Consider the following 25720-nt stretch of genomic DNA (forward strand, 5'->3'; position numbering starts at 1 on the left):
ATTCATCTGTAAATCATTCTTGTTGTGAGACTTTACATGCTGATTTACTGCGTTTTAAACATTTCTGTGTCATAATTATATAAAAACAAATTAAAATGTTGACAGTTTGTGTGTTTTGGCTGCTGTTCAACATCTGCACTCAACACAAGCGAAGATTAAAGATTCAGGTTTCAGTAAATATACAAACTTTATTCTGTGTGAAGGTTTTACAGACGGGGGGGGGGGCAGCAGGTCAGACAGGTGGACGTCACCGACACCATCGCAGGTGAGGATGATGAAGGAAGATGAAGGTCTGAGGCGGCTGGTGGTTTCAGGGTCTACAGTGGAACAGCAGAGTCCTGGTCTGGTTCTGCCAGGGGACCACCCAGACCTCAGTGTGACACTGAAACATCTGGAAGAACAGGAAGTTTCACAATAAAAGCCTTTAAATACAAATCCTGTAAAGGGTTAGTTTGGATGTTTTGGTGGATCTGAAGTCTTTACAACTCAAAGTAACCGATGGAGGAGCAGCAGAGCAGAGACTCTGTGCTCTCCTGTGGTTTAGTGAGTAGAGTCTGGTGTGAGTAACGATGACAGCTTCAGTTCTACATTCTGAATATAACTGATATTAGTTCCTCTAGTGTCTAGAGTACGTACACAGCGGTCACTGCTGGTCTGTTTCTACTGTGGAGAAGAACCTCGTACTAACGGGAATTATTCTTCTAATATGTACCTGCACATTTCTTAAATCAGAGACTCACCTGGTGCAGACGACCGACCGGCTGGAAGTCACAGTTGGACAGGTTGTTGTTGTTGTCTCGTTTACGACAGACGGTTCTGGAGATCTCCAGATCTACGAGGTACCGAATCCCCTTAACGATCTGAAACACACGAGTACAGTACAAGTACCTCAACGTTGTACTGCAGTACAGTTCATGTTGTAGTACTGAGCAGACAACACTTAAAACTTCAGTTTCCATAACATTTAAAATTTATTACAATCCGGTGACGATTCAAAGTACTTCATGACATCATCGGTACTCTGTTCTAAAGGTGTTGACCTTTGACACCCCCCCCACAGACCTGTGTCCTACCTGCCGCTGTGCTCTGTGGACGGCTGAGGGTCTGAAGAGGAAGGCGTCGTTTGATTGGTTGTTGAAGAAGTGGGCGGCGCTGAGGACGACCTGTCGGAGGCCGCGGTCCTTCCTGCTGATGTTGACCGGAGATCCGGGCATGGAGCGGCCATGATGGCTGCCCGCCGCCAGCATCAGCTCTGGAAGGGAAATTATATATATACATTATATATATATATATGTATATATATATATATATATATGTATATACATTATATATACACATATATATATACATATATATATATACACATATATATATACATATACATATATACATATATATATATATACATATACATATATACATATATATATATATATACATATACATATATACATATATATATATATACATATACATATATATATATATACATATACATATATATATATATATATATATATATATATATATATATATATATATGAAACATGAAACAGTTAAATCATTCGAACTGTCTCTCATTTACTTTTGTTTTTTTTACTTTAGACATGAATTCAAAGTGAACTAGAAATAAAGAATATTAATGTTTATTAATCAACATTAATATTCTTTAACAGAGAGTGACTTTGCTGCTTCTTTGTTGTCGATCCTTTGAGTCACTTCCTGTTGATTTGAAATGAAGTGACCTGACTTCACGGTTCAGGTCCTTTTCTGTTCTGCTGACGATCAAAACTGAACTTTCACTTCTTTTGTGAGACTTTAGAAACTGAATCTGAATTCTACTCAGTCTGCAGTGAAACATCATCAACAGTTTGTCTTCAGACATTAAAACATGTAAATACAATGAAGGAAACAGGAAGTCTTTTACCCAGAGCAGCGAGCAGAGAGACGAGCAGCAGCGTCTTCAGTCCCATCATGCACTCTGATCGTGTCTCTGTGAGGCAGCAACACTCTGACCACAGATCAGCAGAAACAAACTGTCATGTTTGCTTCTTCACACTCTTCTTAAAGCTGCAGGCGTCCTCTGTGTGATGTCACTTCCTGTCAGTAGAGGCTGAGCTCAAACCTCACAGGAAGTCTCCCAGCATGCATTGCAGTTCAGCTCTGACACAGCTGGTAGCGATCAGCGCTCAGGTGTATCACCAGAAACCTGATAAACTGACTCAGGACCAGTTTCATGGAGCTGGTTCATGACATCAAACACTGTGGACATGAAGAACAACATCAGCCCAGTGAACAAAGACTCCATGAGACAGGTCAGTGATCTGACCTCAGATCAGATCATTGAACAAAGACTCCATGAGACAGGTCAGTGATCTGACCTCAGATCAGTTTGTTCATGTCATATGGAATATATCACTGTGGGTTTAAGTCCTGTTGAACATTAATGTGTAAAATGTATTCATACAATACTGACATTTATTCATTTATGTTGAACTACACCTTCATTGGTAATGTTCTCTGCGTCCTTTAGAGTCCGTCAGCTTGTTTGACCAAATGTGCAGCTTCAACAAAAGCTCATGAAATACAATCTATTGGTTTCATCTTCAGGGACACGAATTGTCCATTTTATTTGTGTCCCTCGCAAAACCAACAGTTAGGTTTAGACAACAACACCAACAGTTAGGTTTAGACAACAACACCAACAGTTAGGTTTAGACAACAAAACCAACAGTTAGGTTTAGACAACAAAACCAACAGTTAGGTTTAGACATCAAAACCAACAGTTAGGTTGAGACAACAACACCAACAGTTAGGTTTAGACATCAAAACCAACAGTTAGGTTCAGACAACAACACCAACAGTTAGGTTGAGACAACAACACCAACAGTTAGGTTTAGACAACAAAACCAACAGTTAGGTTTAGACAACAAAACCAACAGTTAGGTTTAGACAACAAAACCAACAGTTAGGTTTAGACAACAAAACCAACAGTTAGGTTTAGACAACAACACCAACAGTTAGGTTTAGACAACAACACCAACAGTTAGGTTTAGACAACAACACCAACAGTTAGGTTTAGACATCAAAACCAACAGTTAGGTTTAGACATCAAAACCAACAGTTAGGTTGAGACAACAACACCAACAGTTAGGTTCAGACAACAACACCAACAGTTAGGTTGAGACAACAACACCAACAGTTAGGTTTAGACATCAAAACCAACAGTTAGGTTGAGACAACAACACCAACAGTTAGGTTGAGACAACAACACCAACAGTTAGGTTTAGACAACAAAACCAACAGTTAGGTTCAGACAACAAAACCAACAGTTAGGTTTAGACAACAACACCAACAGTTAGGTTCAGACAACAACACCAACAGTTAGGTTTAGACATCAAAACCAACAGTTAGGTTTAGACATCAAAACCAACAGTTAGGTTGAGACAACAACACCAACAGTTAGGTTTAGACATCAACACCAACAGTTAGGTTCAGACATCAACACCAACAGTTAGGTTTAGACATCAACACCAACAGTTAGGTTCAGACAACAACACCAACAGTTAGGTTTAGACATCAAAACCAACAGTTAGGTTGAGACAACAACACCAACAGTTAGGTTTAGACAACAACACCAACAGTTAGGTTTAGACAACAACACCAACAGTTGGGTTTAGGCAACAACACCAACAGTTAGGTTTAGACAACAACACCAACAGTTAGGTTTAGACAACAACACCAACAGTTAGGTTTAGACAACAACACCAACAGTTAGGTTTAGACAACAACACCAACAGTTAGGTTCAGGCAACAACACCAACAGTTAGGTTGAGACAACAACACCAACAGTTAGGTTCAGACAACAACACCAACAGTTAGGTTCAGACAACAACACCAACAGTTAGGTTTAGGCAACAAAACCAACAGTTAGGTTGAGACAACAACACCAACAGTTAGGTTCAGACAACAACACCAACAGTTAGGTTCAGACAACAACACCAACAGTTAGGTTTAGACAACAACACCAACAGTTAGGTTGAGACAACAACACCAACAGTTAGGTTTAGACAACAAAACCAACAGTTAGGTTCAGACAACAAAACCAACAGTTAGGTTTAGACAACAACACCAACAGTTAGGTTCAGACAACAACACCAACAGTTAGGTTGAGACAACAACACCAACAGTTAGGTTTAGACAACAAAACCAACAGTTAGGTTCAGACAACAAAACCAACAGTTAGGTTTAGACAACAACACCAACAGTTAGGTTCAGACAACAACACCAACAGTTAGGTTTAGACAACAAAACCAACAGTTAGGTTCAGCCATCAACACCAACAGTTAGGTTCAGACAACAACACCAACAGTTAGGTTTAGACAACAAAACCAACAGTTAGGTTTAGACATCAACACCAACAGTTAGGTTCAGACATCAACACCAACAGTTAGGTTTAGACATCAAAACCAACAGTTAGGTTCAGACAACAACACCAACAGTTAGGTTTAGACAACAAAACCAACAGTTAGGTTCAGACAACAACACCAACAGTTAGGTTTAGACATCAACACCAACAGTTAGGTTCAGACAACAACACCAACAGTTAGGTTTAGACAACAACACCAACAGTTAGGTTTAGACAACAAAACCAACAGTTAGGTTCAGACAACAACACCAACAGTTAGGTTTAGACATCAACACCAACAGTTAGGTTCAGACATCAACACCAACAGTTAGGTTTAGACATCAACACCAACAGTTAGGTTCAGACAACAACACCAACAGTTAGGTTTAGACAACAAAACCAACAGTTAGGTTTAGACATCAACACCAACAGTTAGGTTCAGACATCAACACCAACAGTTAGGTTTAGACATCAACACCAACAGTTAGGTTCAGACAACAACACCAACAGTTAGGTTTAGACATCAAAACCAACAGTTAGGTTTAGACATCAAAACCAACAGTTAGGTTGAGACAACAACACCAACAGTTAGGTTTAGACATCAACACCAACAGTTAGGTTCAGACATCAACACCAACAGTTAGGTTTAGACATCAACACCAACAGTTAGGTTCAGACAACAACACCAACAGTTAGGTTTAGACATCAAAACCAACAGTTAGGTTGAGACAACAACACCAACAGTTAGGTTTAGACAACAACACCAACAGTTAGGTTTAGACAACAACACCAACAGTTGGGTTTAGGCAACAACACCAACAGTTAGGTTTAGACAACAACACCAACAGTTAGGTTTAGACAACAACACCAACAGTTAGGTTTAGACAACAACACCAACAGTTAGGTTCAGGCAACAACACCAACAGTTAGGTTCAGGCAACAACACCAACAGTTAGGTTTAGACAACAACACCAACAGTTAGGTTCAGGCAACAACACCAACAGTTAGGTTCAGGCAACAAAACCAACAGTTAGGTTTAGACAACAACACCAACAGTTAGGTTTAGACAACAACACCAACAGTTAGGTTTAGACAACAAAACCAACAGTTAGGTTTAGACAACAACACCAACAGTTAGGTTTAGACAACAACACCAACAGTTAGGTTTAGACAACACCAACAGTTAGGTTTAGACAACTAAACCAACAGTTAGGTTTAGACAACAACACCAACAGTTAGGTTTAGGCAACTAAACCAACAGTTAGGTTTAGACAACAAAACCAACAGTTAGGTTTAGGCAACTAAACCAACAGTTAGGTTTAGACAACAAAACCAACAGTTAGGTTCAGACATCAAAACCAACAGTTAGGTTCAGACATCAAAACCAACAGTTAGGTTCAGACATCAAAACCAACAGTTAGGTTTAGAGAACAACACCAACAGTTAGGTTTAGAGAACAACACCAACGTGGTGTTGACACCAACAGTTAGGTTCAGACAACAACACCAACAGTTAGGTTTAGGCAACAACACCAACAGTTAGGTTTAGAGAACAACACCAACAGTTAGGTTCAGACAACAACACCAACAGTTAGGTTCAGACATCAACACCAACAGTTAGGTTCAGGCAACAACACCAACAGTTAGGTTCAGGCAACAAAACCAACAGTTAGGTTTAGACAACAACACCAACAGTTAGGTTCAGGCAACAACACCAACAGTTAGGTTCAGACAACAACACCAACAGTTAGGTTTAGACAACAAAACCAACAGTTAGGTTCAGACAACAACACCAACAGTTAGGTTTAGACAACAACACCAACAGTTAGGTTTAGACAACAAAACCAACAGTTAGGTTCAGACAACAACACCAACAGTTAGGTTCAGGCAACAAAACCAACAGTTAGGTTTAGACAACAAAACCAACAGTTAGGTTTAGGCAACTAAACCAACAGTTAGGTTTAGACAACAAAACCAACAGTTAGGTTCAGACATCAAAACCAACAGTTAGGTTTAGACAACAAAACCAACAGTTAGGTTTAGACAACAACACCAACAGTTAGGTTCAGACATCAAAACCAACAGTTAGGTTCAGACATCAAAACCAACAGTTAGGTTCAGACATCAAAACCAACAGTTAGGTTTAGACAACAACACCAACAGTTAGGTTTAGACAACAACACCAACAGTTAGGTTCAGACATCAAAACCAACAGTTAGGTTTAGACAACAACACCAACAGTTAGGTTTAGACAACAACACCAACAGTTAGGTTCAGACAACAACACCAACAGTTAGGTTCAGACATCAACACCAACAGTTAGGTTCAGACAACAACACCAACAGTTAGGTTTAGAGAACAAAACCAACAGTTAGGTTTAGAGAACAACACCAACGTGGTGTTGACACCAACAGTTAGGTTCAGACAACAACACCAACAGTTAGGTTTAGGCAACAACACCAACAGTTAGGTTTAGAGAACAACACCAACAGTTAGGTTCAGACAACAACACCAACAGTTAGGTTCAGACAACAACACCAACAGTTAGGTTCAGACAACAACACCAACAGTTAGGTTCAGACAACAACACCAACAGTTAGGTTTAGACAACAACACCAACAGTTAGGTTCAGACAACAACACCAACAGTTAGGTTCAGACATCAACACCAACAGTTAGGTTTAGGCAACAACACCAACAGTTAGGTTCAGGCAACAAAACCAACAGTTAGGTTTAGACAACAACACCAACAGTTAGGTTCAGGCAACAACACCAACAGTTAGGTTCAGACAACAACACCAACAGTTAGGTTTAGACAACAAAACCAACAGTTAGGTTCAGACAACAACACCAACAGTTAGGTTTAGACAACAACACCAACAGTTAGGTTCAGACAACAAAACCAACAGTTAGGTTCAGACAACAACACCAACAGTTAGGTTCAGGCAACAAAACCAACAGTTAGGTTTAGACAACACCACCAACAGTTAGGTTTAGACAACACCAACAGTTAGGTTTAGACAACTAAACCAACAGTTAGGTTTAGACAACAACACCAACAGTTAGGTTTAGGCAACTAAACCAACAGTTAGGTTTAGACAACAAAACCAACAGTTAGGTTTAGGCAACTAAACCAACAGTTAGGTTTAGACAACTAAACCAACAGTTAGGTTCAGACATCAAAACCAACAGTTAGGTTTAGACAACAAAACCAACAGTTAGGTTTAGACAACAAAACCAACAGTTAGGTTCAGACATCAAAACCAACAGTTAGGTTTAGACAACAAAACCAACAGTTAGGTTTAGACAACAACACCAACAGTTAGGTTCAGACATCAAAACCAACAGTTAGGTTCAGACATCAAAACCAACAGTTAGGTTCAGACATCAAAACCAACAGTTAGGTTTAGAGAACAACACCAACAGTTAGGTTTAGAGAACAACACCAACGTGGTGTTGACACCAACAGTTAGGTTCAGACAACAACACCAACAGTTAGGTTTAGGCAACAACACCAACAGTTAGGTTTAGAGAACAACACCAACAGTTAGGTTCAGACAACAACACCAACAGTTAGGTTCAGACAACAAAACCAACAGTTAGGTTCAGACAACAACACCAACAGTTAGGTTTAGACATCAACACCAACAGTTAGGTTTAGACAACAAAACCAACAGTTAGGTTCAGACAACAACACCAACAGTTAGGTTCAGGCAACAAAACCAACAGTTAGGTTTAGACAACAAAACCAACAGTTAGGTTTAGGCAACTAAACCAACAGTTAGGTTTAGACAACAAAACCAACAGTTAGGTTCAGACATCAAAACCAACAGTTAGGTTTAGACAACAAAACCAACAGTTAGGTTTAGACAACAACACCAACAGTTAGGTTCAGACATCAAAACCAACAGTTAGGTTCAGACAACAACACCAACAGTTAGGTTTAGGCAACAACACCAACAGTTAGGTTTAGAGAACAACACCAACAGTTAGGTTCAGACAACAACACCAACAGTTAGGTTCAGACAACAAAACCAACAGTTAGGTTCAGACAACAACACCAACAGTTAGGTTTAGACATCAACACCAACAGTTAGGTTTAGACAACAAAACCAACAGTTAGGTTCAGACAACAACACCAACAGTTAGGTTCAGGCAACAAAACCAACAGTTAGGTTTAGACAACAAAACCAACAGTTAGGTTTAGGCAACTAAACCAACAGTTAGGTTTAGACAACAAAACCAACAGTTAGGTTCAGACATCAAAACCAACAGTTAGGTTTAGACAACAAAACCAACAGTTAGGTTTAGACAACAACACCAACAGTTAGGTTCAGACATCAAAACCAACAGTTAGGTTCAGACATCAAAACCAACAGTTAGGTTCAGACATCAAAACCAACAGTTAGGTTTAGACAACAACACCAACAGTTAGGTTTAGACAACAACACCAACAGTTAGGTTCAGACATCAAAACCAACAGTTAGGTTCAGACAACAACACCAACAGTTAGGTTCAGACATCAAAACCAACAGTTAGGTTCAGACATCAAAACCAACAGTTAGGTTCAGACATCAAAACCAACAGTTAGGTTTAGACAACAACACCAACAGTTAGGTTTAGACAACAACACCAACAGTTAGGTTCAGACATCAAAACCAACAGTTAGGTTTAGACAACAACACCAACAGTTAGGTTTAGACAACAACACCAACAGTTAGGTTCAGACAACAACACCAACAGTTAGGTTCAGACATCAACACCAACAGTTAGGTTCAGACAACAACACCAACAGTTAGGTTTAGAGAACAAAACCAACAGTTAGGTTTAGAGAACAACACCAACGTGGTGTTGACACCAACAGTTAGGTTCAGACAACAACACCAACAGTTAGGTTTAGGCAACAACACCAACAGTTAGGTTTAGAGAACAACACCAACAGTTAGGTTCAGACAACAACACCAACAGTTAGGTTCAGACAACAACACCAACAGTTAGGTTCAGACAACAACACCAACAGTTAGGTTCAGACAACAACACCAACAGTTAGGTTTAGACAACAACACCAACAGTTAGGTTCAGACAACAACACCAACAGTTAGGTTCAGACATCAACACCAACAGTTAGGTTTAGGCAACAACACCAACAGTTAGGTTCAGGCAACAAAACCAACAGTTAGGTTTAGACAACAACACCAACAGTTAGGTTCAGGCAACAACACCAACAGTTAGGTTCAGACAACAACACCAACAGTTAGGTTTAGACAACAAAACCAACAGTTAGGTTCAGACAACAACACCAACAGTTAGGTTTAGACAACAACACCAACAGTTAGGTTCAGACAACAAAACCAACAGTTAGGTTCAGACAACAACACCAACAGTTAGGTTCAGGCAACAAAACCAACAGTTAGGTTTAGACAACACCACCAACAGTTAGGTTTAGACAACACCAACAGTTAGGTTTAGACAACTAAACCAACAGTTAGGTTTAGACAACAACACCAACAGTTAGGTTTAGGCAACTAAACCAACAGTTAGGTTTAGACAACAAAACCAACAGTTAGGTTTAGGCAACTAAACCAACAGTTAGGTTTAGACAACTAAACCAACAGTTAGGTTCAGACATCAAAACCAACAGTTAGGTTTAGACAACAAAACCAACAGTTAGGTTTAGACAACAAAACCAACAGTTAGGTTCAGACATCAAAACCAACAGTTAGGTTTAGACAACAAAACCAACAGTTAGGTTTAGACAACAACACCAACAGTTAGGTTCAGACATCAAAACCAACAGTTAGGTTCAGACATCAAAACCAACAGTTAGGTTCAGACATCAAAACCAACAGTTAGGTTTAGAGAACAACACCAACAGTTAGGTTTAGAGAACAACACCAACGTGGTGTTGACACCAACAGTTAGGTTCAGACAACAACACCAACAGTTAGGTTTAGGCAACAACACCAACAGTTAGGTTTAGAGAACAACACCAACAGTTAGGTTCAGACAACAACACCAACAGTTAGGTTCAGACAACAAAACCAACAGTTAGGTTCAGACAACAACACCAACAGTTAGGTTTAGACATCAACACCAACAGTTAGGTTTAGACAACAAAACCAACAGTTAGGTTCAGACAACAACACCAACAGTTAGGTTCAGGCAACAAAACCAACAGTTAGGTTTAGACAACAAAACCAACAGTTAGGTTTAGGCAACTAAACCAACAGTTAGGTTTAGACAACAAAACCAACAGTTAGGTTCAGACATCAAAACCAACAGTTAGGTTTAGACAACAAAACCAACAGTTAGGTTTAGACAACAACACCAACAGTTAGGTTCAGACATCAAAACCAACAGTTAGGTTCAGACATCAAAACCAACAGTTAGGTTCAGACATCAAAACCAACAGTTAGGTTTAGACAACAACACCAACAGTTAGGTTTAGACAACAACACCAACAGTTAGGTTCAGACATCAAAACCAACAGTTAGGTTCAGACAACAACACCAACAGTTAGGTTTAGACAACAACACCAACAGTTAGGTTTAGAGAACAAAACCAACAGTTAGGTTTAGAGAACAACACCAACGTGGTGTTGACACCAACAGTTAGGTTCAGACAACAACACCAACAGTTAGGTTTAGGCAACAACACCAACAGTTAGGTTTAGAGAACAACACCAACAGTTAGGTTCAGACAACAACACCAACAGTTAGGTTCAGACAACAACACCAACAGTTAGGTTCAGACAACAACACCAACAGTTAGGTTTAGACAACAACACCAACAGTTAGGTTCAGACAACAACACCAACAGTTAGGTTCAGACATCAACACCAACAGTTAGGTTTAGGCAACAACACCAACAGTTAGGTTCAGGCAACAAAACCAACAGTTAGGTTTAGACAACAACACCAACAGTTAGGTTCAGGCAACAACACCAACAGTTAGGTTCAGACAACAAAACCAACAGTTAGGTTCAGACATCAAAACCAACAGTTAGGTTTAGACAACAAAACCAACAGTTAGGTTTAGACAACAACACCAACAGTTAGGTTCAGACATCAAAACCAACAGTTAGGTTCAGACATCAAAACCAACAGTTAGGTTCAGACATCAAAACCAACAGTTAGGTTTAGACAACAACACCAACAGTTAGGTTTAGACAACAACACCAACAGTTAGGTTCAGACATCAAAACCAACAGTTAGGTTTAGACAACAACACCAACAGTTAGGTTTAGACAACAACACCAACAGTTAGGTTCAGACAACAACACCAACAGTTAGGTTCAGACATCAACACCAACAGTTAGGTTCAGACAACAACACCAACAGTTAGGTTTAGAGAACAAAACCAACAGTTAGGTTTAGAGAACAACACCAACGTGGTGTTGACACCAACAGTTAGGTTCAGACAACAACACCAACAGTTAGGTTTAGGCAACAACACCAACAGTTAGGTTTAGAGAACAACACCAACAGTTAGGTTCAGACAACAACACCAACAGTTAGGTTCAGACAACAACACCAACAGTTAGGTTCAGACAACAACACCAACAGTTAGGTTCAGACAACAACACCAACAGTTAGGTTTAGACAACAACACCAACAGTTAGGTTCAGACAACAACACCAACAGTTAGGTTCAGACATCAACACCAACAGTTAGGTTTAGGCAACAACACCAACAGTTAGGTTCAGGCAACAAAACCAACAGTTAGGTTTAGACAACAACACCAACAGTTAGGTTCAGGCAACAACACCAACAGTTAGGTTCAGACAACAACACCAACAGTTAGGTTTAGACAACAAAACCAACAGTTAGGTTCAGACAACAACACCAACAGTTAGGTTTAGACAACAACACCAACAGTTAGGTTCAGACAACAAAACCAACAGTTAGGTTCAGACAACAACACCAACAGTTAGGTTCAGGCAACAAAACCAACAGTTAGGTTTAGACAACACCACCAACAGTTAGGTTTAGACAACACCAACAGTTAGGTTTAGACAACTAAACCAACAGTTAGGTTTAGACAACAACACCAACAGTTAGGTTTAGGCAACTAAACCAACAGTTAGGTTTAGACAACAAAACCAACAGTTAGGTTTAGGCAACTAAACCAACAGTTAGGTTTAGACAACTAAACCAACAGTTAGGTTCAGACATCAAAACCAACAGTTAGGTTTAGACAACAAAACCAACAGTTAGGTTTAGACAACAAAACCAACAGTTAGGTTCAGACATCAAAACCAACAGTTAGGTTTAGACAACAAAACCAACAGTTAGGTTTAGACAACAACACCAACAGTTAGGTTCAGACATCAAAACCAACAGTTAGGTTCAGACATCAAAACCAACAGTTAGGTTCAGACATCAAAACCAACAGTTAGGTTTAGAGAACAACACCAACAGTTAGGTTTAGAGAACAACACCAACGTGGTGTTGACACCAACAGTTAGGTTCAGACAACAACACCAACAGTTAGGTTTAGGCAACAACACCAACAGTTAGGTTTAGAGAACAACACCAACAGTTAGGTTCAGACAACAACACCAACAGTTAGGTTCAGACAACAAAACCAACAGTTAGGTTCAGACAACAACACCAACAGTTAGGTTTAGACATCAACACCAACAGTTAGGTTTAGACAACAAAACCAACAGTTAGGTTCAGACAACAACACCAACAGTTAGGTTCAGGCAACAAAACCAACAGTTAGGTTTAGACAACAAAACCAACAGTTAGGTTTAGGCAACTAAACCAACAGTTAGGTTTAGACAACAAAACCAACAGTTAGGTTCAGACATCAAAACCAACAGTTAGGTTTAGACAACAAAACCAACAGTTAGGTTTAGACAACAACACCAACAGTTAGGTTCAGACATCAAAACCAACAGTTAGGTTCAGACATCAAAACCAACAGTTAGGTTCAGACATCAAAACCAACAGTTAGGTTTAGACAACAACACCAACAGTTAGGTTTAGACAACAACACCAACAGTTAGGTTCAGACATCAAAACCAACAGTTAGGTTCAGACAACAACACCAACAGTTAGGTTTAGACAACAACACCAACAGTTAGGTTTAGAGAACAAAACCAACAGTTAGGTTTAGAGAACAACACCAACGTGGTGTTGACACCAACAGTTAGGTTCAGACAACAACACCAACAGTTAGGTTTAGGCAACAACACCAACAGTTAGGTTTAGAGAACAACACCAACAGTTAGGTTCAGACAACAACACCAACAGTTAGGTTCAGACAACAACACCAACAGTTAGGTTCAGACAACAACACCAACAGTTAGGTTTAGACAACAACACCAACAGTTAGGTTCAGACAACAACACCAACAGTTAGGTTCAGACATCAACACCAACAGTTAGGTTTAGGCAACAACACCAACAGTTAGGTTCAGGCAACAAAACCAACAGTTAGGTTTAGACAACAACACCAACAGTTAGGTTCAGGCAACAACACCAACAGTTAGGTTCAGACAACAACACCAACAGTTAGGTTTAGACAACAAAACCAACAGTTAGGTTCAGACAACAACACCAACAGTTAGGTTTAGACAACAACACCAACAGTTAGGTTTAGACAACAAAACCAACAGTTAGGTTCAGACAACAACACCAACAGTTAGGTTCAGGCAACAAAACCAACAGTTAGGTTTAGACAACACCACCAACAGTTAGGTTTAGACAACACCAACAGTTAGGTTTAGACAACTAAACCAACAGTTAGGTTTAGACAACAACACCAACAGTTAGGTTTAGGCAACTAAACCAACAGTTAGGTTTAGACAACAAAACCAACAGTTAGGTTTAGGCAACTAAACCAACAGTTAGGTTTAGACAACAAAACCAACAGTTAGGTTTAGACAACAACACCAACAGTTAGGTTCAGACATCAAAACCAACAGTTAGGTTCAGACATCAAAACCAACAGTTAGGTTTAGACAACAACACCAACAGTTAGGTTTAGACAACAACACCAACAGTTAGGTTCAGACATCAAAACCAACAGTTAGGTTCAGACAACAACACCAACAGTTAGGTTTAGACAACAACACCAACAGTTAGGTTCAGACAACAACACCAACAGTTAGGTTCAGACAACAACACCAACAGTTAGGTTCAGACATCAACACCAACAGTTAGGTTCAGACAACAACACCAACAGTTAGGTTTAGAGAACAACACCAACGTGGTGTTGACACCAACAGTTAGGTTCAGACAACAACACCAACAGTTAGGTTTAGGCAACAACACCAACAGTTAGGTTTAGAGAACAACACCAACAGTTAGGTTCAGACAACAACACCAACAGTTAGGTTCAGACAACAAAACCAACAGTTAGGTTCAGACAACAACACCAACAGTTAGGTTTAGACAACAACACCAACAGTTAGGTTCAGACAACAACACCAACAGTTAGGTTCAGACATCAACACCAACAGTTAGGTTCAGACAACAACACCAACAGTTAGGTTTAGAGAACAAAACCAACAGTTAGGTTTAGAGAACAACACCAACAGTTAGGTTTAGAGAACAAAACCAACAGTTAGGTTTAGAGAACAACACCAACGTGGTGTTGACACCAACAGTTAGGTTCAGACAACAACACCAACAGTTAGGTTTAGGCAACAACACCAACAGTTATGTTTAGACCACAACACCAGTGGTGTTGTGGTCATCGGTCATCGGTCTTTTTGTTAAGTCTTGTTCACAACCTTGTGCATCCATCATACAAATTTCTTCATCATCGTCATTTGTTCTGTAATATAAAATATGTTTGACCTCATTACAGACAGTAAGATTATCATCCAGACAGTTTAAAGTCAGGCTGCAGGTTCTGCAGACCCAGATACAACAGAAGACACGGTACACAGGAATACAAAAGATAATAAATAATAAAAGATAATCAACATTTCCATCGGTGTTACTACTTACTGCCATTACTCCACATGATGAAAACAGTGTTTAAAGAGCTTCACTGGTTTATTTTAGAGGAAGACGTGATCAGCTTGAGAGCTTCTAAAAGCTTTATTTATGATCATGTTAGTTTTTGTATACGTGGTTTCATTTCTTTCTTTTACTTTCTCTGTTCATCTGATCTTGTTTCTGTCATTGTGCAGCTGCACGGCTGAACTCCTCCTCATCACTGAAGGTTCATATCATCTCATCTTACAGTCACTCAGTGGCGTTATGCTCTCACGACGCTGATTCAAACCGCTCGGTCCGAAAGCTCTAGTGTACGGAAATAAATGTTTAACTGCAGTCAGTGTGATGGTGTTAACCGCTGCACAGGTCAAAGGTCATCACAGATAAGAATGTTATATACTGCACGTATAACTAAACATGTCCTCATATGATATTATATTATAATCTTCTACATCTCATGATTGAAAGTCCAGCAGTGCAGATTAAACTCCAACACGGAGATAAGAAGTGTGAAGCTGGCTGCAGACTGAGCAGAAAAGACAAAGTGTCACTGAGTTTAACCCTTTGATACACAACATGGGTCAAAAGTGACACGACGGAGTTTTAATTGTAAATATCTTTGCAATAAATTTATTTCATCATTCAGAATTCCAGGAATTCCTCAATTAACTAGTTTTTGATCATCACAAATTCTTATTTTCATTTGTCCTCACGCAGCTGGTGTTCAAAGTGCACCAGCCCTGTGTGCAAGGAGCACAAACATGTGATTGTCATTTGTGAGGCATGTATGCACTAAGATGGCAATTTGCACTGTACCCATATGAGTTTATTGAATCAGTTTTCTTTTCTTTTCTTTATTGATTTTATACGTTCACCACAGTTCACTACAGTAACACTACAGATACACTTACAGTTCAATATCAGTGTTATCGGTTGTATGGTGTATGTTATGTGTGAGTGTGACAAAGTAAACATTTCATATATTAAATGTGTAATTCTTTGGTCCAAATCACTGCTAAAATAATCATTTTTAAGAAAATCCTTATTGTAATATGTCTTTTTTTTAATTTTTAGCACACTTACACACATGGGTCATTTTTGACCCATGTGTGTAAACTTGATGTAAAAATACAAAAACTATTTTAGTTCATAAATTAAGAAAGGAAAAATTAAAATGAGGATTTGTGGTAATCAAAAACAAGATATTTAATGAATACTTTGGGGGCGGGGCTTATCGCCCTGAAAGCCGTTCAACTGTCCGCCATTAACCATGGAAAAAATAACCTATTTCTGCTTAGTACGTGTTGTGGAAGTTACAGATATCCCGGGAAACTAAACGCCGTCATGTCTGGTTCATTACACGCGAATTCGCGTCCATCGCGCCGCGCCATCGCAAATTCGCGCCGCGCCAGTCTCATCGCGTCTGTGTATAGACTTTGTTTGTAATCTACTCACGCGAATAATTCGCGCCGCGTTTGGTGTGAACGCGGCATTAGAAGGGGTTTGCATAGCTTGTGTATCAAAGGGTTAACAGAAGAATTCACTGAAGCGGAGCTGAGACCGATCAGTCAGCTGTTGTTGTTACCATGCCAACAATCGATCAAAGCAGGAGAAGTGAGTCAGCAAAAACCAACAGAAGAGGAAAGAATAAAGTCCAAAACCTCCCAGTGCACAAAGATAAATGTTTAACTGCAACTGTTGTAAACAAAAGTCCTCGAGATAAGAACGTTTGATGTGCGTTGTATATATTTAATCATTGAAAGTCCAGCAGTGCAGAGTACACGCAGTCAGGAGGAATCATTCATTCATTCTGCCTGAGGTCTAAGGCCCTGTCCACACTACTCCGTTTCTCCTTGGATGCAGATTTGTCAAATAGAAACGATCTCCGTCCACACGGGAGTTTCAGCATCATTCTCGAGTTGATCTGCGTCCACACGGCAGCCGTCGAAGGCGGACAGCACGTGACCATTAACGTACACTGGGCATGCGCGTGACGGTGTAAACAGGAAGTGGATTGCTTGCTTAGTTAAAAAAAAATAATACGACAGAGTAATAAAGTAGTCTTTAATAATGAAAGGTTGTATTTGATACTTAAGATCTTCCTCTATAAACTCAAACAGACACAGTTCGTGGAAAGTTTTAGAAGTTTTATTTTTCAGACGTAGTTACAGAGCTGTGGGTTTCTCTCTCTCTCTCTCTCTCTCTCACATCAAATGTACTTTAACATTAACACTTACACATAAACGTTTACTAGATTATGGGTCCATCAATGTGGTCTCTCACTCGTTTCCTCCGTGTTGTTGATGTCTGTTCTCACTAGTAGCTCTGAACATCATGTCCGCCTAGCTAGCTTCTAAGCTAATTTTAACATTACCGCCAATGGAGAAATGCTAACCGCGATTAGCATTTAATACAACACAAATGTTATACTAAACACGCGAATAGAATATATCTACGTACATCTTTTCATGCTCCATAAATACATACTTACAGACTAAGGTCTCTCAAGGCTACCAAACGGAAGAAGTAAAACGTTAGTGCAGCGTGTCTTCTCATTAGAATCTAAAAACAATGAGCTGCTCCATAGGGCTGATGCCGGTCACGCCGCTCGCTAATCACTCCAATAACAGCTGCTTCCTCCACAGAAATGCAGACTTTTACAACTAATTGCAAGCGTTGCTGCTAGCACAACAGCTAGCAGCAGCTAGCAGCTGTTGTGCTAGCAGCAACGCTTGCAATTAGTTATCCATGTTGAAATGAATCGCTGGTAGCCCAGTTTGTTTTCTTCCGGGTACGGGTCACGTGATAGTGAGTGTGACGAATCAGGGACGGAGACGTCATGGTTGCCAAGAACCAATCCAGTAGCGAACACGGGTGTGGGCGTAATTTTTTCTAAGCACATCCGTATACGACCGTCCACACGCAAACGCAACCCCGGAGTTCTCAAATACCTCCAACCTCGGCGGAGTTTTCAGATTCCTCCGTTTAGGGTGCTCCAAAACTCCGGCGTAGTGTGGCCGCTCAGTGTAAACGTAGCAAATACGGAGTAAAAACGGAGTAGTGTGGACAGGAGAGGAGACACCATCACCATCACCATCAGCTCCCATCGAGTCCTGCAGTCTGTAACGGTAGGACTGAGTTTAACAGAAGAATTTACTGAAGTGGAGCTGAAACCGATCAGTCTTTTGATCGATTAGTCTGCTGTGAGATTATCGATCATCCACAGTATTACATATGATTATCCAGTCATTTCAATAGAGACTAGATGAAATAGACAATTAAATTAACCACTACATTAATACATTGACAATGGGATTGTGTTAAAATATATCAATAAGAAATTAAATATCAGTGAAGTAAGTATTTTATGAGATTTACTTCTGATTATTAGAATATTTTAATTTGCTGCTTTAAGACCAGAAAAACTAGATTAGTCATTACCTGAATCAAATTAATAAGGAGGCAATAAACTAAATGAATATGTTTATTTAAAAAGAATATTCCAAAGGAGTCAGCTGAGGTGGTTCAGCATCTAATCAGGATGCCTCCTGGACGCCTCCCACTGGAGGTTTTCCAGGCACGTCCAACTGGGAAGAGACCCCGGGGAAGACCCAGAACACGCTGGAGAGATTACATCTCCCAGCTGGCCTGGGAACGCCTCGGGATCCCCCAGAATGAGCTGGAACATGTTGCCGGTGAGAGGGAGGTCTGGGTCGGCCTGCTGGGCCTGCTGCCACCGCGACCCGACCCCGGATAAGAGGAGGAGGAGGATGGATGGATGGATGGATATTCCAACTGATATGTTTTATTTAGTCCTGGGCAACGATTACAATTTTAAATCACGATTAATCTCATTGTTATGGCAAAATTCAATAATGAATTCAAAAGTAGTGTATTGTGCACTTTTATTTGAAAGTCCTGCTATATGAACAAAGGTCAATAACATTTGGTGTAAACACTTTAAACACATCAGGTTCTTGTTAGCAGCAGTATTCTCTTTACACAGCAGCAGTTATAACACAGTTATAATGATTCTGATCATAGATATTCAGCCGGTGTTCATAACTTTATCTTCATGTGTGTAAGAGATGATATTTAAATATACACCTTGAGAACTGCAAACCTATCTACGTCATGTTTTTATGTTTGTTAAATTCTCAGTAGTGATACTAAATGATGCTTATTATACATATTACAAACAAAACACTTTAAAAACTCTAAAACAATCATTTAAATTAATCATTTATTTTTTGCTTTTTGTGTCATGTTGGTCAGACACATATGCAACGCTGATTACCGTAATATGTGTGGTATTTGTTATAAATGTACGTTGGTACATACACTGTAAAATCTAATTAGTTAACCTTACTTAAAAAAACCATGCAAACCGATTGCCTTGAAAAAAGCAAGTAAAGTAAGGTACTCATTTCATTCAAGTATAAGTATACTTACACTCGAGTTTCAGTAACTAAAAAAAACGAGTGAAGAGTACTTGAAACTTTACTTAAGATGTACTCTTGACTTAGTAAAGCCTACTCAGAATTACTATTTCAAACAACTAAATAATTTCAAGTGAACTATACTTTGTGTGTATTCCAAGCAACACATTTATTTAAGTCAGGCTAACTTATGTGACATTTACTTCTACTTAATATTTCTCAGTTGTATTTACTTGAACACTAAAATCATTTACTTGGTAAAACCATGCAAACCGATTGCCTTAAAACAACCAAGTTCATGTTACTCGTCTAACTTAAGTATGTCAAACATCCTTTAAACAATAATGAAAAACAGGTTCCATTGTCTTCAAACAATCACATTTACACATAATAAATCAAGGTAGTGACACAGTTCAAAGTTCTAGTATATGATTTTTTTATTTTAACATTAGGATTTGGTTCAGATAAAAACATTTAGTAAAATGTACAATTTGATCATCAAATAGACATGTACTGGAGGTTCTATATTTCACAGAGGAACAACTTTTTCACAATAGCAATTTAAAACACCAAATGCTCAGCTATGTTACACTGCTTTGGGAGTATTGTGAACAATGGAGTCTGCTGGACTGTCTTTTTCCCCATCAGCCTACATATGCCAGCATCAAAATCAGTGATGGTACAGTTATCTGCCATCAATACTTGCCAGCTGTAGTATAAATTGGGCTTTATAAAAATAAATGCAATTATAATAATGAAAAAGAAAAATCCAACCCTGATCTTTAACCTAACATACAGTCCTGAAACACCGTTAATACTGTAATAGCTATAAAACGTTGTTCATAGACCAAACTTGGTAAAGAACCAACGGGCTGACAACTACCAAGTGGCTTCATTCAGTTAGCAGAAGAGTATGAAAGAGAAAGGACTCTGGCATTGGATCACACACTTTTTTAACATACACTGGCACACTGGCAGCCTCTGGACATGACTTGCTGATGAATCCATGGGCTAACTATTTGAAACGAGTGCCTTAATATAGTTAACGTAACAAAAAGCAACTGAATCTAATGCCAAACGTCAACACCTTTATACAGTAATTTACGTTCTAACTATTTTTAAGAGTTTGCAGTTTTGGTGAGAGTTTGTCTTGTGCCAAGCGTCACTCTTTGAATGAAGTTGAAAGTGTTTTTCATGGCTTTAGGGTATTCAGTCCAAGTGTAAAGAAAATGACAACACAAACAAGAGGCAAAGTGCTTGAGGTAGATTCAGGAGATCATCCATTACAATACCTTCCTCAACAATGATGAAAGTAGACACTGGGTCAAGGTGGAGTTGATTTGGAGAGAGGGACATCTTCACTGATGTTCGTCAGCACCCCAACAGATACTTGTGCCCAGGCATCATCCCTGTCAGAATCCTGTGTAAGACCAAACGGAAACATTACAACAAGGAAATATAAATTGTCACTGTGTCATATGTCCCGTCTACGCTGCCTTCCAGCCTTGCCCATAACGTTTTCCTTTCACACACCTGCATTTAGTAGTTGTATCCACATTAGTAGGCCTAAAACAGTTTTGACCAGTTTACAGATGTCCAGTAAAGAAGATGAAAGAAATTAAGTATTGAAGTCTTCCTCACACTAAATATTCTTTGCCATCCTCGTTAGATTGTATTAGCTAATGTATTCGAGGGAGAGATATGATCTACCTCTTGTGCATTATACACAACCGGAGATGGCAAGCAGGCTTAGCACCGTTGAGCTGAGCAGTGCAACCCGGTGGCATGGACTGCGAACGGAGTTAGTTCAATATATGGCTGCTTCACCTTATGGGTGATGCTACCAGCCTAGCTCATGTGAAGCCAGGAAAATACACCTTTATCCATATGCATTAAAAAAAAATGTTAACACATTTTTGGGGGGCATTTCTGCATTATTCGACAGTAACAGTAGAGAGACAGAAAAGGCAGGGATGAGAGAGGCGCTGACATGCAGCGAAGGCCTCCATCCAAATCAACTTCCGGCCGCTGTGGTTGGGACTCAGCCTTGCTGTGATACGTCTTGAGGCATTATGTTTATCTCAGGATCACCGTGAGGGAATTTCTTCAAATTTGGAACAAAGGTCCACTTGGACTCAAGGTCGAAATTTGGTGGTGAAAGATCACAGGTCACCGTGACCTCACAAAACACGTTCTGGCCATAACTCAATAATTCATATGCTAATTATGACAATTTCACACAAATGTCTGGATAAGATGTAACTATGAGAACTTACAAAGCAGGTGTGGTAGAAGTGACTGTGGTCATCACCAAGTAGAACAGGGAGGCCTCTGAGTACGAGGGTGCACATTGCTGTCACATCTGGTTTCTAGAAGTGGATAATTAACAAAAAAAGTTCAAGATTATGTAACATTCAAATCTGACCGTACAAATATGTTTGTCAATGTGACAATGAAACAAGTGTCACCAGAATGTTTGTTTGACAGTACGGACTCACCCGTGAATCAATTTGCTGCACAAACTCAGCAGATGTCTCTCCAACACTTCCGTTCTTGGACTTGAAGATTGTGACAAAGTGCGGTGTTGTGTAGTGGTCCACAGCATCAAAAAAGTCATTCTGCAGGTTTGTGGTGGCTCCAGTTAAACTCTGCAAACACCAAGAACACACAGAAAAAAAACATAGAGTGACTAAATCGGCTTGGACCAATGTGGACATTTTTGAAAACCATTCTGCAAACAAAAACACCATCACAACTGTTGACATCACTGCAATTGCCAAATTGAATCAATAGCATACTGCTATTTAGTCACCAGGCTGAGTGACAGGACAAAGTATTGATTGAAAATTGATTTTGATTTAACTTTTGTTACAGCAAGCTAGTCTATTAATTCTAATAAAATTGTAGCATTAACGCTTTGTCAAAAACTGCTCTACCGCTGATTATAACTCCTTAAGCCTAAATATCCTCCAAATTATAGGCTACTGGCATCTCACCTTTAGTGAACCGGCATCCAGCGTTGACGAAGCAGCTCTTTAAGAGCCCTCAGGCAGTTACCGTGAGCACTTCTTCTGAAAAGGACAAAGAATATTTAAGTTAAAAGGAAGTTGTACTTATATGTTGTTATTTAGAGACAAATCCCTTGATAAATGCATGCTTTACCGGCATCACAGGAATAAACATTTGATTTTGTTAAACTAATCTTTTTGACACAGGTCAAAGAAGCAGGCTAAGACCACCAATATCCCTGACAGACAAAAGAAATGACTGGGTCATAACGTATACAAGCCTCCTCGATATAATTGTGGGATTTTTTTGTTTTAAGTTACCATAAAAAGGAGATTGAGATGATTTCTCCTTCATTATCAGTCACAGACAGCTTAATGTAGCTGACAGCTCGAGAGGGGGAAGGAAAGGTCGTTAATTTGCGCATTCAGTGAGGCTAAAGAGCGGTGTGCGCGCGCAGCTGCAGCTTTTAAGCACTTTCACTGGAATCGAATTAACGTTGAATGAAGCCGGTGGCTACTCGCGTCCATGTGAAAAACTATGGGTGTGTTGGAAAGACTGTTACAACGGCACTAGTCATTAAATACACAGACGTAGCATAGTCTAACCTAACTGTTGCGTTCACTCCCGTGATATTATCGTTTCCTTCAACCACGCTTTGCATGATATATAAAAACATGTCCGCTAACGTCATACACCCATCACGTGACGTAAAATAATATAACTAGACCGCTAACGAAACAAACAGTACTGTTAAATAGTCTTCTAGTTGTCTACCTAAAGCGGCTGCAAACTGCACGTTTCAACACCACCGTGTTTAACGTCGCTCTCAAAGCACGGTTCATGCTGCATTCACTTGTAACTCGGAATTTCCAAGTTGTAATGTCGTGCGACCTGCGACCAAAATACGTTGGCTGTGTCAACTCGAAGAAAACCGAACAATTAAAATGTACATCGGACTTTCCACTTTCGTTATGGAAAAATTAAAATATGTTTTCAGGCGAACCTGGAGCAGTGGTGGGAACAGCTAACGTTAGTCTTTAGGCTACCGCTAAAACATGCCTGAACAAGTTTAGCTAAGCTAATGTGCAGTGACTGTTAGCTAAGTCAGCTGGCGTTGGCTAGTTAACAATTAAAATATGTTTGCAGGCGAACCTGGGGCAGTGGTGGGAAAAGCTAGTCTTTAGGCTACCGCCAAGACATGCCTGAATAAGTCTAGCTAATAGACGAAATGTGCAGCGAGTGTTAGCTAAGTCAGCTAGCGTCGGCTAGTTAACGATTAGCAAGCGTTAGCTCACGCTAGCTAACATTGGCAGCAGTCAGAAACATAAACATTTTACACACAGTTACTGTTTGCTTGATGACTTACCTTAATATTCTCCAAAAGACAAAATGAATCTTCACAAAAGCCAAGTGGTTTGTCTTTCTTGCCTCAGCTACCGAGTCCGCCGATCCACCATCTTGAGCGCACACATGGACTGAATGTGGGCTTCTGCGCATGCTCAGACCTCAGACGTTTTTTGTTACTTGAGTGTTTGAAGTTAGCTTAACTCCAAACAATAAAGTAAATAGTTTTTTTCCACCCGCAATTAACGCTGACTTAGTAAAATCTAGTAAGAAGTCATATTTTGGATGACAAAGTAAAGTTAACTAATTAAATGTAAGTCTGGACAACTATTACATTTTACAGTGTAGAGGGTGATAAGAAGCTGTACATGGAGGGACTTAGGACCCAGGGGAATGTAGGTGAAGGAAACAGGAAGAGACGGAAGTGACGCCACACAAACAGCTGTTCACCGCTCGCTGCCGGTTCTTGTGTTAAAAAACTGCGTTAATGCGCGATAAAATAATTGTCACCGTTAATTAATGATAACTTGCCCAGCACTAGTTTTATTATATTTTGAGTATCTATTTGAATTTTTTTGAAATACATTTTTAACTCACATTCATTTTATTTATTTCATGTTTTATTTGTTTCAGAACAACACTAACGAATAATAAAATACAGTGTATAGATAAATGTGTCTGATACAAAAAGAGACAGACACGTCATCGTTATTATTACTGCCTTGATATTCTGTTTCTGTGTATGTTCCATCTGCATTAGTTAAATACAGACCTGTGCATATGAAGTCATGAGAAAACATGAGGAACGTGGTGATGAGATACGAAGATCTTGTTTTTGTGCTTCGGTTCCAGGTTTTGATCAGGACGTCTGGTTGTGACATCATTCAGTTCAGTTCTGGTCCTCTCTGAATCTGTCCCGCTAAGAGACATGGAATCCTGCAGCTCAACTGGTAAGACCTTTTCTAACGTGTTTCCTGAACTGAGCTGAAGCAGGCTGATCTGTTTCAGTTCACTTTCTGAAACTAAAAACAAAACCTTTTTGAATTTTGCTGTTAATCTTAATTCAATCATCTCATTGAGATTCAAATATCGTTTCTACGAGAGACCTGAGAACCAGAAACGTTCACAAGAACCAGATTACTAAAACAGAACCAACACACTTACAAAATACAAGAATCACAGGAAACACAAGACACCAACAGCGGTCTGTTGGATCTCAACAACAAGTTCAGCAACGCTCGTGTTTCGTACCCATGATGGTTTAACCCCTTGGAGTCAGGGTCGTTTGTTTTCTTCCTGAAAATAACAGATGCTAACAGATGCTGGTTAAATGATTGCCGACGTCCTGCCCAAGCCTCAGTAGGCAGTGCTCTCCACTATCCAGTACGATCCTTAGAAGCCGTGCACTCCAACATCCTGCTGATCCTCAGTATGCAACGTCCTGCCCAAGCCTCATTGGTCTCATTCACTCATCGGGACTAACAAGTATTTTCGGTCTTTTTTAAAACACAACTCCTTACCAGAAAGACAAACTTAACTTTAGTTCACTGAATCCTGGATGACCTCCAG

General features: G+C 39.6%; 2 protein-coding genes across 4 annotated transcripts in view; one reads left to right on the forward strand and one right to left on the reverse strand.

Annotated features, from left to right (window-relative positions):
* Nucleotides 1-168: 168 nt before the first annotated feature.
* On the reverse strand, nt 169-2087 carry cst7 (cystatin f). Its single transcript, XM_076083487.1, has 4 exons — nt 1928-2087; nt 1074-1252; nt 741-860; nt 169-391 (listed from the first exon to the last, which is right to left on the reverse strand). Exons 1-4 carry the CDS (start codon nt 1974-1976, stop codon nt 311-313), a joined length of 429 nt encoding a protein of 142 aa, XP_075939602.1. The 5' UTR covers nt 1977-2087; the 3' UTR covers nt 169-310.
* The window catches only part of LOC142941535 (GTPase IMAP family member 9-like), a 26559-nt gene continuing 2767 nt past the window's right edge, over nt 1929-25720 (forward strand). Inside the window, exons 1-3 of one of the 3 annotated variants that reach the window (XM_076083486.1) lie at nt 1929-2367; nt 15554-15585; nt 25004-25101. In XM_076083486.1, coding sequence (XP_075939601.1) covers nt 25080-25101 — 22 coding nt within the window. In that variant the 5' untranslated portion in view covers nt 1929-2367; nt 15554-15585; nt 25004-25079. Of the gene's footprint in view, nt 2368-15553; nt 15586-19947; nt 22423-25003; nt 25102-25720 lie in introns of those variants that run through there. The other 2 variants (XM_076083484.1, XM_076083485.1) reach the window with 2 other exon arrangements.

Source organism: Anarhichas minor, unplaced genomic scaffold (assembly GCF_050575085.1).
Source record: "Anarhichas minor isolate MPS153535 unplaced genomic scaffold, ASM5057508v1 ptg000133l, whole genome shotgun sequence".
NCBI classification, from domain to species: Eukaryota; Metazoa; Chordata; class Actinopteri; order Perciformes; family Anarhichadidae; genus Anarhichas; species Anarhichas minor.